This window comes from Helianthus annuus, chromosome 9 (assembly GCF_002127325.2).
Source record: "Helianthus annuus cultivar XRQ/B chromosome 9, HanXRQr2.0-SUNRISE, whole genome shotgun sequence".
Taxonomy (NCBI): Eukaryota; Viridiplantae; Streptophyta; class Magnoliopsida; order Asterales; family Asteraceae; genus Helianthus; species Helianthus annuus.
In genome coordinates, this window is record NC_035441.2 from 159399576 (window position 1) to 159414414 (window position 14839).

The 14839-nt window shown below is 35.7% G+C and overlaps 2 protein-coding genes across 4 annotated transcripts; one reads left to right on the forward strand and one right to left on the reverse strand.

Moving 5' to 3' along the window:
• The first annotated feature begins 7875 nt into the window (after positions 1–7875).
• Positions 7876–11440, forward strand: LOC110879227 (probable serine/threonine-protein kinase PIX7). The gene is made up of 6 exons (XM_022127644.1): positions 7876–8585; positions 9742–10079; positions 10168–10303; positions 10388–10524; positions 10617–10740; positions 10823–11440. Exons 1-6 carry the CDS (start codon positions 8402–8404, stop codon positions 11296–11298), a joined length of 1395 nt encoding a protein of 464 aa, XP_021983336.1. The 5' UTR covers positions 7876–8401; the 3' UTR covers positions 11299–11440.
• A 48-nt stretch (positions 11441–11488) lies between these two features.
• On the reverse strand, positions 11489–14057 carry LOC110879229 (3-dehydroquinate synthase homolog). 3 transcript variants are annotated; one of them, XM_022127646.2, is made up of 11 exons: positions 13962–14057; positions 13694–13889; positions 13425–13591; positions 12809–12907; positions 12651–12719; positions 12429–12569; positions 12255–12344; positions 12013–12180; positions 11858–11936; positions 11695–11781; positions 11489–11602 (listed from the first exon to the last, which is right to left on the reverse strand). In XM_022127646.2, exons 1-11 carry the CDS (start codon positions 14013–14015, stop codon positions 11580–11582), a joined length of 1173 nt encoding a protein of 390 aa, XP_021983338.1. In that variant the 5' UTR covers positions 14016–14057; the 3' UTR covers positions 11489–11579. The 3 variants fall into 3 exon arrangements, with proteins under 3 accessions (XP_021983338.1, XP_021983337.1, XP_021983339.1); XM_022127645.2 differs by having other exon boundaries at positions 11489–11781; XM_022127647.1 differs by having other exon boundaries at positions 11489–11781; positions 13694–13869; positions 13962–14035.
• Between the last annotated feature and the right edge of the window lie 782 nt (positions 14058–14839).

A 14839-nucleotide genomic window follows, 5' to 3' on the forward strand; every position in this document is an offset into this window, starting at 1 on the left:
TAACTAGCGTCGTCGACGCTATGAAGGGGCGGCCACCGGGCCAAACAAATATTGGGCGGAAGCATTCGCGGCCTACCGACATAACGTCGGTAACGACCGCCACAACCTCAACGCGTGCCAACATAAATGGCGCGAGCTACGGCCCAAGCTCGAGCGTTTCAAGGCATACTACGAAGCCGTTCCCGGTGGCGAGTTAAGCCACGAGGACCGGGTGGCGGTGGCGAACATAGAGTTTCGAGGCAAGGAAAACAAGGCGTTCGACAAGATCGACCTTTTTGAAATTTTTTTAACGCTCTACTTTTTTTTATTTTGTAAATTTTAGAAATTATGTAATTTTTAGGATTATGTAATTTTTAAAATTTTAATGAAGTTGTAGGTTTTTTTATAAATGTTGTGTGATTTTTTATAAATTTTTTGTATTTTTTTTAAAAAAACATTTATGCCACGCGGTGCACCAAACTCAAGCCCAACCCACGTCCCGCCATACCCCGCGGACACGTAACCTGGCAGTGGGCTGGCTCCCTTTACACGTGTCACCAAATGCCCAACCCAAGCCCCAACCCAAGCCCCACCATACCCCACGGTCTTAGTCGCTTTGATCACCAAGTCAATCCCCGATTACACTAAAATATTTAACAATTACAAATTTATGATAACATTTAACTAAATTAATCTCAATGTATTATTATCTAACTTATAATAAAAGACTCCAAATAATGACACATGACATTCTCTCCTTCAACCTCATAAATTTTATTTATATTTATTTAATAAATTTCTTTTAATATTAATATTAATTAATAACCAATATATAGATATCACTTATTTGTATCCTTATCTTTATCTAAAATTAATAAATAACTTCAATTTTGCAATTTAGACCCTTTGTTTTTTTACTTTTAACCGAAAGTTTTTCATCTTTTGCAATTTAATCTCAATCTTTTTTATTTTCAATTTTGGTCCACCATACTTTTCATCTTTCCCAAGTTTTTCGTTTCGTTCTAAATTTTGTGAGTTAACGCACCGCAACATGCATGTGGGGTTCAACATTTTTTCGTATATTTTTTCCCGTTTGATTGCCCCGTCGCATCACATCTATTTTTTTGCGTTTGACAAGTTCGTCCAACACACGGGTCCTCGATAGACTTAGTTATTTTTTCTATGTATTACATTTCGGTTTAATTTCTCAGCAACGAGCGTGTGTGATTCAAAGATTTTACGTTTGCTTTTCGCTCGGCGGTATTTTCTTCCCGTTTTTATTTATTTTGTTTTTCGAGCTTTTCCGGTGTTGGTGGTCGCTGACAATGGTATAGTATTGCTACTACTTAACACAATTTTATGACAATCGCTGCAATGAAGGGACTTAATACTAGTATATATTAAATAACATCATGAAAACTACAGTATATTTTTTACTTTTATGTTTTTAACACAAGTTTTTATTAGTTTCATCATTTACCCCTTAAGTGCTTTTTGTTTTGTTTTATATTTTAACCAACAAGGTTTTGGTTTTTACACTTTTAGTGGTTAAATTTCTTTTTCTTCTTTTTTAAAGTTTCAAATTAGCCTTATACACTATAATAAATTACGTCTTTAACCCAATAGTTTTATAGTTTTATTTTCTTTTATAACTTTCATTTGTTAGTTTACTTTTACAAAAAAAAAAAAAAAAAAAAAAAAAAAAAAAAAAAAAAACTAAATACGTGATATAACTTTTTTGGAAAAGGCTCAACACCACGTCACAACCACCATTTTTGTCGTTCGTTTGTTCGGGTCGCAACACCACGTTATAGGTACCATGTCCTCATTTTTTCTTCCATTCGTTACATTTTATTTCAATTTTAGTTTTTTACGCATTTATATTTTGCATCTTCATATCAGTCTTTATCGTTTAGTTCGTACACGGATTTCCCGTCGCAACGCGCGGTAGTGAAATCCTAGTTCTAATTAAATTATGAAAATATTGTTTGTATAGATGGGCTGGGCCGAAGCTCCATTAGTCCAAATCATGATGAGAAATGTTTAAATAATTTCAAATTGACACAGTTCTAGGCTTCTAGCCCAAAGTACTTCTTTTTAGGCAAAACAATTGTGCAACGATAACTTTCATACACAAATTCTCTAGAAAAACGTTTGCCAAATGGTGAACTATTTGCACTCCAAACAAATTTAGTTTTCAATCACATGTTTGTTTTATTAAAATATATACTCACAAGTCATACCCTTGAAAAATGATTGAATGCTAGACAAAATTATCTCGTTTAAGATATAAAATATCATGAAACTAGTAACTTCTTTTTAAATATGATATACTTCTATAGTCATTTTACTAATAAATTACATCTATGGTCAAGAGTTACGCTACAACATGGTCGTGTATCCCATTCTATTCTATTAAACAATGGAAAAAATCATACCGTTTGCAATAATCCGCTTTCGTGCCTGCTTTCTATTGCGCATCATCAACAAAATCAGGCTACTATAATGAATTAGTTGCGAACATGAGTTTGGTTCACATACCGTCCATATTTTCTTCGCATGGTGATATCTATTTAAGGCATGACCATGAAGGAAACTCATAACTTCATGACGTATAATTAGGAGTGTTCACATTCAAATCGGACTCGAAAAACTCGTAATTCGATTCAACTCGAATTCAAAATTATCACTTAGAAATTCGAATCGAATTTTCAAATTTGTATTCAATTCGAAGTCTGAACTCAATTTTGTAATCGAAATTCAATTTTTTGGACGCTAAAGGCATTTTTTGGGATATGTCTAAGTAACTAAATATTATGTCTTAAGTTAGCTAAACTGAATTTATCGTATGTGTTTGTAGTAGACTTTTTGTGTCTTGAATTCTTGATTTATCATATAATGCTTGTAATTGACTACTTATGTCGGATGTTTAAGGTTAACGGTGTTTTTTTATTTCAAGTTTAATGCTCGTCTGTGTTTGTTTATGTTCCTTTGCGTTTGTTTGTGTTCGTGACCAGTGTTCACGAACTGTTCGTGAACAACTGGAAAACCTAAACAAACAAAGACGAACATAAACTTATGTTCGACATGTATTCGCGAACAGTTCACGAACAAGCATTTCCTTAACGAACGAACACGAACATGATCTCGTTCGTGTTTGTTCGTTTCATTTACAGCCCTTGCCATGAAGTTTGGAAGTTTAACATTAACATGTAGACGTCCTAACTTTGAATGTCTTGAAAGTTATAGACTTGGACTATTGTCACTTTATTTTGAAAATATTATCATGTGGCTACTTAAAATTTATTCTGGATGTTATCATGAAGCTTGGAAGTTTAACATATGATTTTGGTTGACACGTATTTTATTTTTTATTTATTTGTTAAAAATAATTCAAGTTTGTATGATTTTGGTAGACACGTATTTTTTATGTTAAAAATAATTCAAGTTTGTAGTAATTTTGAAAAAAAAAATTAAAATTTATATATTTTTTGGGGGGATGAATTTGAATCGGATCGAACTAGAAATTGGACGCAAATTCCAATCAAATCTAATTTGAATACGAATCTAATTCGAATCCAGGTATAAAAATTCAAAATTCGAATAATTTGATTCGATTAATTCGCAAATTCGGAATTCAATTGGTTTGAACACCCCTACGAAAATACATGTGCGCACGTGTGTCTGTGTGGAGAGATAGGAGAGAAGGAGATCTTCTTTATGTACAAGTTGTTCTATTGATGACCTTGATCCAAACATATCGGAGGTGGTTTCATAATAGTGTTAGATGACTCTGTTAACTTATTGGGAGATGAGAGCACGACTAGCCATGACAACTAACATAAAAGGGTGGGTTGAACGACTATTTTAATGCTAGAATTCATCATGTTCATGGACAACATTCCATGGGATATGACATAGTGGATATGTGTCATGAGCTAAAGTTAGCCAAATGTTCAAATGGAGTTGATATCAAGCTCAATTTCGAGGTCGACTATGTAAATTCAAGTCGAGTCAAACTTGAGCTAATGTCGCTTTAGTTGGTTTTGCTCATGAATAACCCTTATTACTAGTATGATTGGTAACTAATGATTTGGTAATTGATGAGCAGGTGGGTCAAATTTAATTGTATACTTATTGCTTTATTCTTTACTAATCAATATTAAATTCAGAACTATTATGATTGTTATTATATTCTTGTTAGAGAAAAATGCAATTTGCGTCCCTGTGGTATGTCCCAAACATCAACTTGAGCCCCTAAAAATATTTTTTTGCATTTTGAGCCCCTGTGGTATTAATTTCATAACAGTATGAGTCCCTGCCATCAGTCTTCCGTCAGTTTGACCGTTTGCCAGTTGTGAAAAGTCCATAATACCCCCCACCTTTTAATATCTATACTTAAAGCAGACCAGTTTCATTATCATCATCAACAGTCGCTCCCAACTCCCAATATCATCATCATCAACAGCTCTCCTCTCCCAACTCCCCAGATCATCATCATCATCTTCATCGAAGAGATCAACTTCATCTTCATCGAACAGATCAGGTCATCTTCATCATCTTCATCGAACATCGAACGGATCATCTTCATCTTCATCGAACAGATCAGGTTCATCTTCATCCTCATATTGGTCATTCGATGTATTTATGTGTTTATATTGTGAAAAAACAGAGGGTTGATTCTGGGTTTGATTTTGGGTTGATTTTGGGTTACATTCGATGAAAAACAGAGGGTGAAAAACAGAGGGTGAAAAACAGATTTTGGGTTTGATTTTGGGTTGATTTTGGGTTGATTCTGGGTTTGATTTTGGGTTTGATTTTGAATGTGTTTATATTGTGAAAAAACAGAGGGTTGATTCTGGGTTGATTTTGGGTTACATTCGATGAAAAACAGAGGGTGAAAAACAAAGAGTGAAAAACAGATTTTGGGTTTGATTTTGGGTTGATTTTGGGTTGATTCTGGGTTTGATTTTGTGTTTGATTTTGAATATGTTTATATTGTGAAAAACAGAGGGTGAAAAACATAGGGTTGATTTTCGGTGAAAAACAGAGGGTTTGATTCGATGATTTGGGTTCCTCATATTAAGAATTGATCGGATCAGTTTCGGATTGAATGTGTTCCTCATTTTGATTTTTGTTTTTTGTTTGATTCGATGATAACAGTTATTTGGGTATTTTGGTTTTGATTTGATGATTTGAATGTGTTATTTGGGGGTTTGAATGTGTTTTTGTTTTGATTCTTGTGGGTTTTGATTCTTGTGGGTTTAGGGTTTAGGGTATCCTCATTTGAATGTGTTTTGGTTTTTGATGCTGGTTTGAATGTTTTTGTTGTATCGAATCAGTTTCGGATTGAATGTGTTCCTCGTTTGAATGTGTTTTGGTTTTGATTCTGGTTTAAATGTTTTTGTTGTATCGGATCAGTTTTGGATTGAATGTGTTCCTCATTTGAATGTGTTTTGTTGTACAAAATGGCTGCGGACGTAAAGATACGCAAAACACCAACTACGAAGGCGAGAACACTTGACAACCTCCTAGAAGATGGCGCGGTGCATATAAGGAAGTGATTGATATGAATGAATACAACCCCAGTGGCAGATACGTAATTAGCGAGCTCTGAAATTTCATATCTACCACTTGGGTTATATTCATTCATATGAATGAATATAACCCCAGTGGCAGATATGTAATTAGCGAGCTCTGGAATTTCATATCTACCACTTGGGTTATATTCATTCATATGAATGAATATACCCCCAGTGGCAGATATGTAATTAGGGAGCTCTGGAATTTCATATCTACCACTGGGGTTATATTCATTCATATCTGCTACATTCCGAAGTGCACCCGTCAGTAAAGATCCACAATTGCTTGTGGATCTTTGACGTTTTGTCTCTGTATTGTATGTTTCGGTCTTTTGTTATCGAGTCTGTACGTTACGGTCTTTTGTTATCGAGAATTTTATTATGAATGAATATAACCCAATTGCTTGTGGATCTTTGATATATATAGGATACATTTAATTATTATATTGCATTTATTTAAAAAGAGTTAATTATTAGATTGCATTTTTTTTAAATAAAAGAGTTAATTTAATTTGAATTATTAGATTTCTTAAGAAAAAAGCAAAAAATGAATTTAGGGTCTCAGGTTGATATTTCACTCATACCATAGGGACGCAAAGTGTTATTAATATATGTCAAAAGACGGTCTTACCCCTGCCTCAAACAGTCAAACTGACGGCAGGGACTCAATTATGAATTTATAAGGTCAGGGGCTCAAACATCCAAAAATTTAATTTAGGGGCTCAGGTTGATGTTTAGGACATACCACAGGGACGCAAATTGCATTTTTCTCTTCTTGTTATGATTATTATTAGTGTTATTATCATTCTAAATACTATTACTGTAATTATCGCCCACTAACTGCTTTTAACAACTTCGGAGAGCATAAATGTTGGGGAGATGTGTCTACGTTTGATAATGCACTTTGTTAGGCCGCTCGGTATGGGGGGCGTCCCCGGGCCGTCGTGGGGCGGCGCCGCCCCATACAACCCTTTCCTTACCTGCGTGGTCGTCGAGATAGTCCTAGCCAAGACGTTGAGGACGGGCCGATGAACAACAAACAACGAGAAATGTAGTAAAATAAATAATAAAAAGGTAAATTTGATTGTTTCGAATCTGAAAATCGTAAAGATGTAGATGAAGGTGAAAGTGGCGAGATGGTGTTGGTGGTTTCAGATCCGGTTTCCGGAAAAGATGGTGGCGATTGTAGGTGGTGGTGGGGGTGGTGTAATGTGGTGGTTTGTGGTTTTGAAAATGGTGGGTTTTGGTATACGGGGAAGAAGAAATGTCTTGAAGATGGTAGGCTTTTAAAGATGATGATTTTTTACTAAAATACCCTTCCCTTTTATTTTTCAATTTTCCCACATATCATAACCCTATTACTTCCTATCATTCCTACCCAAACTATACTTCGTATTTGATAATCTCCATTGATAAGATAACGAGGTAGATAGCTACATTATCGCGCATAAAACAAAAGATAAGTAGGGGAAAGTTATTGTACAAATAAAGTTAACGTACAAACTGAAGGAAAAGACAAAAACACGCGGTGGCATTTTTGTAATTATCTGCTTGTAGGGTAATTATCAAAATTACTCTACATATGATACTGTAGAGTAATTTTGATCTTTTGTAGAGTAATTTTGTAAAATGTTCTTGTAAAGTAAGTTACAAAATTACTCTAAAAGATCAAAATTACTCTATAGGATCAGTTACAAAATTACTCTACAAGATCATTTGTAGAGTAATTTTGATCTTTTGTAAAGTAATTTTGTAAAATGTTCTTATAGAGTAATTTTGATCTTTTGTAGAGTAATTTACAAAAGTAATTTACAAAATTACTCTACAAGATCAAAAGTACTCTACATGATCATTTGTAGAGCAATTTTGAATTGTATGTTGTTTGATAAACTTGCAGGGTAACTTTGATTCACTTGTAAAGTAATTTTGATACAGAGTAATTTTGATACACTTGTAGAGTAATTTTGATTATTACCCTACAAGATCAGAATTACTCTACAAGAACATTTTACAAAATTACTCTACAGGATCATTTGTAAAGTAATTTTGATAATTACGAAAATGTCACCGTGTGTTTTTGTCTTTTCCTTTCAGTTCGGATGTTTTGTACGTTAACTTTATTTGTATTTGATATTTTGCCAATACAATTATTATGCAATTCTTTCGTTTTTAACGTGTTCTTGGGTTTCAAATAAATCCAAAAAAAAAAAAACTGAAAACAAAGTATTTTTGTAAATTAAGAACACTCCTAAAACGTAATTTCGACATGTTTTGACTTAATTAAACGCCATACATATACAAATATTCTTTATACAGAGCGACCCAAATACCCTTTTCGTCTCTCTCATCTTGTTTTTCTTGCTACACCTCGATAACTGCCCCTGTCGTCCCTCTTTTCTTGAAAAATACCACATATTCTATATTATATCTCTATATGTCTCACTCATCTTCCCTTTTGCTCTGTCTCTTTCAAGAAATTAGTGTGTGTGTGGGACTACATTTTTGACTCACACAACTCTTTGCCCCTCTGGTTTCTTGAAATTAGGGTTCTTGGTAACTTTTTTCTTAACATGAATCACTCACATTTCTTGGTGTCATTGTCTCTGCATGTCTCTTTTTGATCTGGGTTCAAATTTTCAACCCATTTTCTGATCTGGGTCTTGCTTCTGTGGTGCTTTTACCCATTTTCAAGAACACATTTTGTTAAAGATCATGGAAAAGTTTGAAGCTTTGAAGCTTGAATTTAAAATCCCTATATGGGTTGTGTGTAAAAGTGTTGGAACTCATGTGGGTATGTGATTTTTAGGGTTTTGGAGTTGAAATTAGGGTTTGGGAGAATAATGGGGGTGGGTCCTGAATCTGTTGAAACTAGGGTTTTGAATGTGGAGAAAGTGAAAGGGAGCAAGAAGAAAGAAGATGATGGTGAAGAAACAGGGTGTTGGATTAAGTTTAGATTGTTTGGAAGGTGTATATCTTCAAGGGCTAAAGTTGAAAGCTCCATTAGTGGCAGCAGCACTCAATATGGTAACTCTTATAAATTCAAATTTAGTTCTTTGATCAATTGGTTCTCATGTTCTATTAGCATTACTGAATCTTTGTTAGTTACAGTTGATTGTGATCATAGTATTTTGCATATTGTTTATGTTATATTATCTTTTGTGGGTATGTAATTATATGTTTCTAATGTTGAGTTCTTCTGTTAATTGTATCAGTTTGTTTCCAATTTACAACTTGTTGGAGTTCAGTATGTTCTTTAAGGTCATAAGAAAGTAGAAAACAAGATTTTGTTATCAACAATATCTTTGAATGAGAGAAAGCGAAGGTTTGACGGTCAATCTAGAACATAAGTATCATTTTAGGGCCCAAAGATATCTCATTGGGGAACATAAGTAAAGGGGAAGTTTATATTTTAAATGTGGTATGATCAAAAAGGAAAGATTGCTTCCTGCTTTAGAATTCTGTGTGGTAGGTTTACGTGTGGAAGCTATGCAGTTAATATCGGTGATATATCGGTTATCGGTCCCCATGTAAAATATCGGTGTCAAATATCGGTACTGATATTATCGGCGATGTTGACCGATATTTGACTGATATATCACCGATTTTCCCGATATCAGTACCTTTCTTCTTAATTCTGCCATTTGTCTTTCTTATTATTGCTGCTATTAGTGTTTTAAGTCTTAATTGTTAAATTTTAGTGTTTTAAGTCTTAAACAGTTCCTACTTGCTACAATTGCTAGTGTTTTTCCGGTTGCAAAAGGTTAATATGTTAATGGTAGGAGAGTATACCGAATTGTTAGTGTTAAATAGCTATATATATATATATATAAAAATTCTGCATGATATTAAAACTACCGATATCCCACCGCGATAACTTATATCTCAAATATTGGTCCTTGACCGATATCCAATTTTTTACTGCATTAACTGCATAGTGTGGAAGTGTAAAGCTCATTAAAAAATGTTGCCTAACTCATGCACCCGAAACACCCACTCGGCAGTATTATAATTAGGGTTAAAAAGCATGGATTTACGCGCATACGCTGAAAAAGAAATGGTAATAAATCTACTTAAAAACCAACAATCTTAAATTGGAAATTAATATAATCTAAACAAGCATTTAAAAGTACGAAGGTTTACTAATTAAGTTTCCTAATTCTGTGTTTATTATGTGAGCCAGCTGAAAGTAAATCAACAAATGATACTAGTACAGGCCAACCGGTCGCTCCGGTTGCTTCATCTTCAACCACTAGCAATGGAGAAAGCATTACATCTCCTCCAAATATAACCGAAGAACTCAAAATAGCATCTCAGCTTCGTAAATTCAACTTTGTTGAGCTTAAATCAGCAACAAGAAATTTTAGACCCGAGAGTCTACTCGGTGAGGGTGGCTTTGGTTGTGTTTTCAAAGGATGGATCAACGAGAACGGGACCGCACCTGTGAAGCCCGGCACCGGTCTAACCGTTGCTGTCAAAACTCTAAACCATGATGGACTCCAGGGTCACAAAGAATGGCTCGTATGTACTATTTGATCCTTCCATCATTCTTGGAATTAGAGGTGGCAAAATGGGCGGGTCAGATAACAGGCTTTTTTTTTTTTGGCAGGCGGAAGTTAACTTTCTTGGTGACCTTCTACATCCAAATCTGGTTAAACTAATCGGCTTTTGCATCGAGGATGATCAAAGGCTGCTTGTTTACGAGTTTATGCCTCGTGGAAGCCTCGAAAATCATTTATTCAGACGTATGTAAGATGTCTGTTCTAAGTTAAATACTTTAATGTTCTTTCTTTTCATATTATAATAAAAATTTAATGTCATTAAAACAGGGTCACTACCTCTGCCTTGGGCTATGAGAATGAAAATCGCACTCGGTGCTGCAAAGGGTCTTGCCTTCCTTCACGAGGAAGCCGAAAGACCCGTCATATATCGAGATTTTAAAACGTCAAATATTTTACTCGATGCGGTTTGTGGCTCTTTAAATACTTTTATCTTGTTATCCGTAATATCAGATTATGTAATTGTCTTATTGTGAGAAGTGTAATTGGTTATTTTCAGGACTATAATGCAAAGCTTTCTGATTTTGGACTTGCAAAAGACGGCCCGGAAGGCGATAAAACTCACGTGTCTACTCGAGTGATGGGTACATACGGTTATGCAGCTCCCGAGTATGTGATGACCGGTATGTTAATAACCACTAAAAGCCGAGGGTTAAATTGTCATTTTAGTTGTTTTCGTATCTAATATGATGTGATGAATCCTAGGTCATTTGACATCAAAGAGTGATGTCTACAGTTTTGGCGTTGTGTTACTCGAGATGATAACCGGGAGGAGATCAATGGACAAAAACCGGCCAAATGGCGAGCATAACCTCGTGGAATGGGCACGACCGTATCTCGGGGAGCGAAGAAGGTTCTACAAATTGATAGACCCTCGTTTGGAAGGTCGTTTCTCAATAAGAGGTGCACAGAAGGCAGCTCAACTGGCTACCCTTTGTCTTAGCCGTGACCCAAAGGCTAGACCGCTCATGAGTGAGGTTCACGAAGCACTGAAGCCCCTCCCAACCCTAAAGGACATGGCGTGCGCTTCCCCATATTTTCAGGCCATCCAGTCGGAACGTACTGGAAGTAATTCAAGTAGTAGAAATGGGTTGAAGGGGCAGCCGATGAGGAGTTTATCAATTTCAAACTCGCCGTATAACCTGAATCAACCTTATCGGTCTCCAAAACCGGTCCAATAGCTTTCAGTGATGTCATGATTCTGTAAACATGTGAATTTGCTGATTGATGAATTGGTGATGTTTTGTTTTATGGTATTGCTGAAACCTTTGTTTTGTTTGCATCTTTAATGTTTAAAGTGTTTATGGCTGCACTTCTGTTTTACTATTTTATGTACTTCATTTAACCCTTATGAGTTTGCGATCACGCGAGTCGAAAGAAAAGATTTTTTTTTATTTTATCCGAAAACAAAAATAACTACACAAGATTATTTGTCGTTTTTTACCTGACCCGTTTTGACCCGTCAGTGTTTTGCAACAAAATTATCTGTCACAAACAACCAGACGATTATAAATCAAGAATACAAAATACAAGTCAATCAATTCATTTCTCGATGATGAACTCCTGAATCTCTATACCGGTATGTCTGGCACCACCCTGTAATTTCAGCAATACTTGATCACCAACTTTGAGTGACGTCACTGGAATCGCCGTAGCTTCATTTCCTACACCAAATCGAATATGTTTAGCCATCCAGACCTACGTATGATTAATACAAACCGACCCCAAAAAAATATAAACCTTTGTTGGGTGGTACGAATCCAACAGTCTCAGCATTCTGCAGAAGGATGCTGTAACAAGTTTCCTCGTCTGAATCAACCTGTGAAAACACAAAACCGATATATAATACAACAGAAAACCAAACTGGTCTAAAACGGTTTGATTTTGTTTTGAACCTTAGCAGTTACAATGACTAATGGTCGGGTCTCAATCTTTACGCGTCCAACTATTGCTGTTCGTTGTATGCCATTTTGATCAACTACGAGGATCTCTTTCCCTGTCTTGAGCTCTGAAAGGTAGCAAGTTTTACCGCCTGGAATCGCCACATAGGCATGTACGGGACCCTGTAAATGTCGGTAAGATATTAGTCGCTAATGAAACAAAATGATGTAAATTAATCACTCCTGACAAAACTCACTGCGTTGACTCGGAAAGGCCTGCTGGCGATGTAGTTTGACTCTAAGCACTCTGAGTGAACAAGAAACAATCCTCTAGCAAAAGATCCAACCTACAAAAAAATATTTCACGAATTTATTAAAAAAAGGGAATTAAAAAAATATATAAAAAAACAGAATAGGAGGGCTGAGAGTACCAAAACACCTTCACCAGGTTTCATGAGGCTGCAAAGGTCAACACAAACTCTATCACCCATTCCAGTCATTTCAACACTCGTAATAGTAGCTTTGGTCAACTCCAGTTGACTACCTTCTTGATTTCTTCTGTCGAAGTAACCCTGATGATTCAACTTATGTAAGAGTAAGAAGACACCATGATTGACTAGAAAGTAGAAACTCGATGGTGTTAAAAACCGTACCTTGAGCTCAAGGACGTCTTCAACATTCTCGGTTTTCAAAACTACTCCTCCCAAACCTTTCTCCAATGCCTACAACAAAAGGCTAATAATGAAACTCACTAAGTCAAACTCATAATATCTATATTATATGATTGCAATCTTTTGGTCTTAAGATTTACCTCCAAGAAAATTTGAGCTTCAGAAAGACTTTTTGATATTGCAAAGACTGTTTTGTGATGGCCATGAAACGCTGCAACAATGTTCTCTGCAGGAATCACCTAGAAAGAATAAAATCAATAACCATATAACAAGTTGTAAGTTGGTTTACATTAAATCACTAGAATGACCATTTTGACTTAAACAATTTAACAAAGTAGCCATTTGACCAAATCAATCAAATACAACCAGTAGCGCTTTTTTGGCCTCAAAGATCGCCATTGACACTTGCCATCATCCCCCATTGGCTGTATGGCTAGCGTCATGTGTTTACTTAAGATTTATCGATATAGATGCACGTTCATTTCAGAATCAATAATATGTTGAGTATTGTGAGAACCAGATAATACACTTGTACATAGTGCATGTGATACATAAGACAGTTACGTAACCGCCACAGTTCCGACCTCCCACTACTTTGATAATCTTCTATGCAATGTGTACAAGTGCATTATGCAGTTCTCAACGTATTACTGGTTTCAAAATGAAAGTGCCCCTATGTGTAATAAGTTTCTACATACATTCTTTCAGACAATAAAAAGAAGAAGAATCAAAGTCCACAGGATAATTCATTCATACCTGCCAATCCAAGAGATCAACGATAACATTATCTGCACGCTCATACACCGGTTGAAGCTGCTCCAACTGTTGGGGGGACGATATTTCGGAAAACGTGGCAACCAAATTACCTGCCTCATCAACAATTTTAGCCTCTTCAACAAACAGTGGAGCTATCAATGCAATGGCTGCAGCACACAACACCAATACAATCCATAATAATAATAATAATAAAAAGTTGACCTACTACAACTTGCAAAATTGAACGCATCAATCAATTGTAGACTTACAGGACCAATCAGTGGCGATCTGGCGATGAATAGAAGAGAAGATGAAAGTGTTCCAGCCTCTTTCAACAGCTGCTGTCATAACCTGCTTGTTGTTCGTCCAAATCCACACCTCTTTCTTCTTCTTCTGCTTATTATTTGTCGACATTGTTACAATCGGACACCGCGAATTGATTGATCTGCGAGTGTTAATTTTTGGCTAACAAGAGTAATAAGGATTATTAAATGCATCATCTAGTAATTGATAGCATGAATGATGAGAGAGAAGAACCTTTGATGGTGGAAGAGGAGAGGAAGGAGAAAGGGATAGAGCAGCAGCACCCATTTCTGTTCCTGTATTTCAATTTCAACTGATTTTAAAGAATAAAAAATGTCTCCTGACAAAATATGGTAATTTTAATCTGAGTAAATTACGATTTTGGTCCCTCTGGTTATATCACTTTTACCCTTTTAGCTTAAAAATAATCTTTTAACATCTGAGCCTCCAACGTCTTTTTTTCTAACCATTTTGTCCCCTAACACTAACCTCATCCATTTACTTTTAGGGGCCAAAAGGGTTTAAAAAAGACGTTAGTAGCCAAAAGGGTTAGAAAAAAAGACGTTGTGGGCTCAGATGTTAAAAGATTCATTCTTAGGCTAAAAGGGTAGCAGTGATATAACCACAGGAGGCAAAATCGTAATTTACCCTTTTAATTTACTCATATTTTTTGAGCATTGTGGTATGGGATGAAGCCTCTCGCCACATCACCCTTAATGGCACTTCAAATGCCATCTCTTAGGCGTCATTGAAGGACACCATTGTTGTCTTCCCCGTCCTTTAGCATCGTGAGAGGAAGAAAAGGAGGGGGCCCACTCACATAACCAATCAAATTTCTTTTATATATTGAGAGGCCTTTATTTTACACCATGCAATTTAACAATAAAGCTCTTAACTTACGTGTCGTTTTTGTGGCGTGAGAGCTTTATCCCGCACCATGTACAATAAAAATAAAAATGTGACTGGAAAGAAAAAAGAACGCTTACGTGTATAGCTAGTAGTGTTCTTTGTTTTAATGTATATCATTTAGGGAGAGTACCACTAACTAACATGTGAAATTGTACGTTGATAATACAGAGATATTGGTCCAGTGGTCAAAAGGTTTCTTCTTC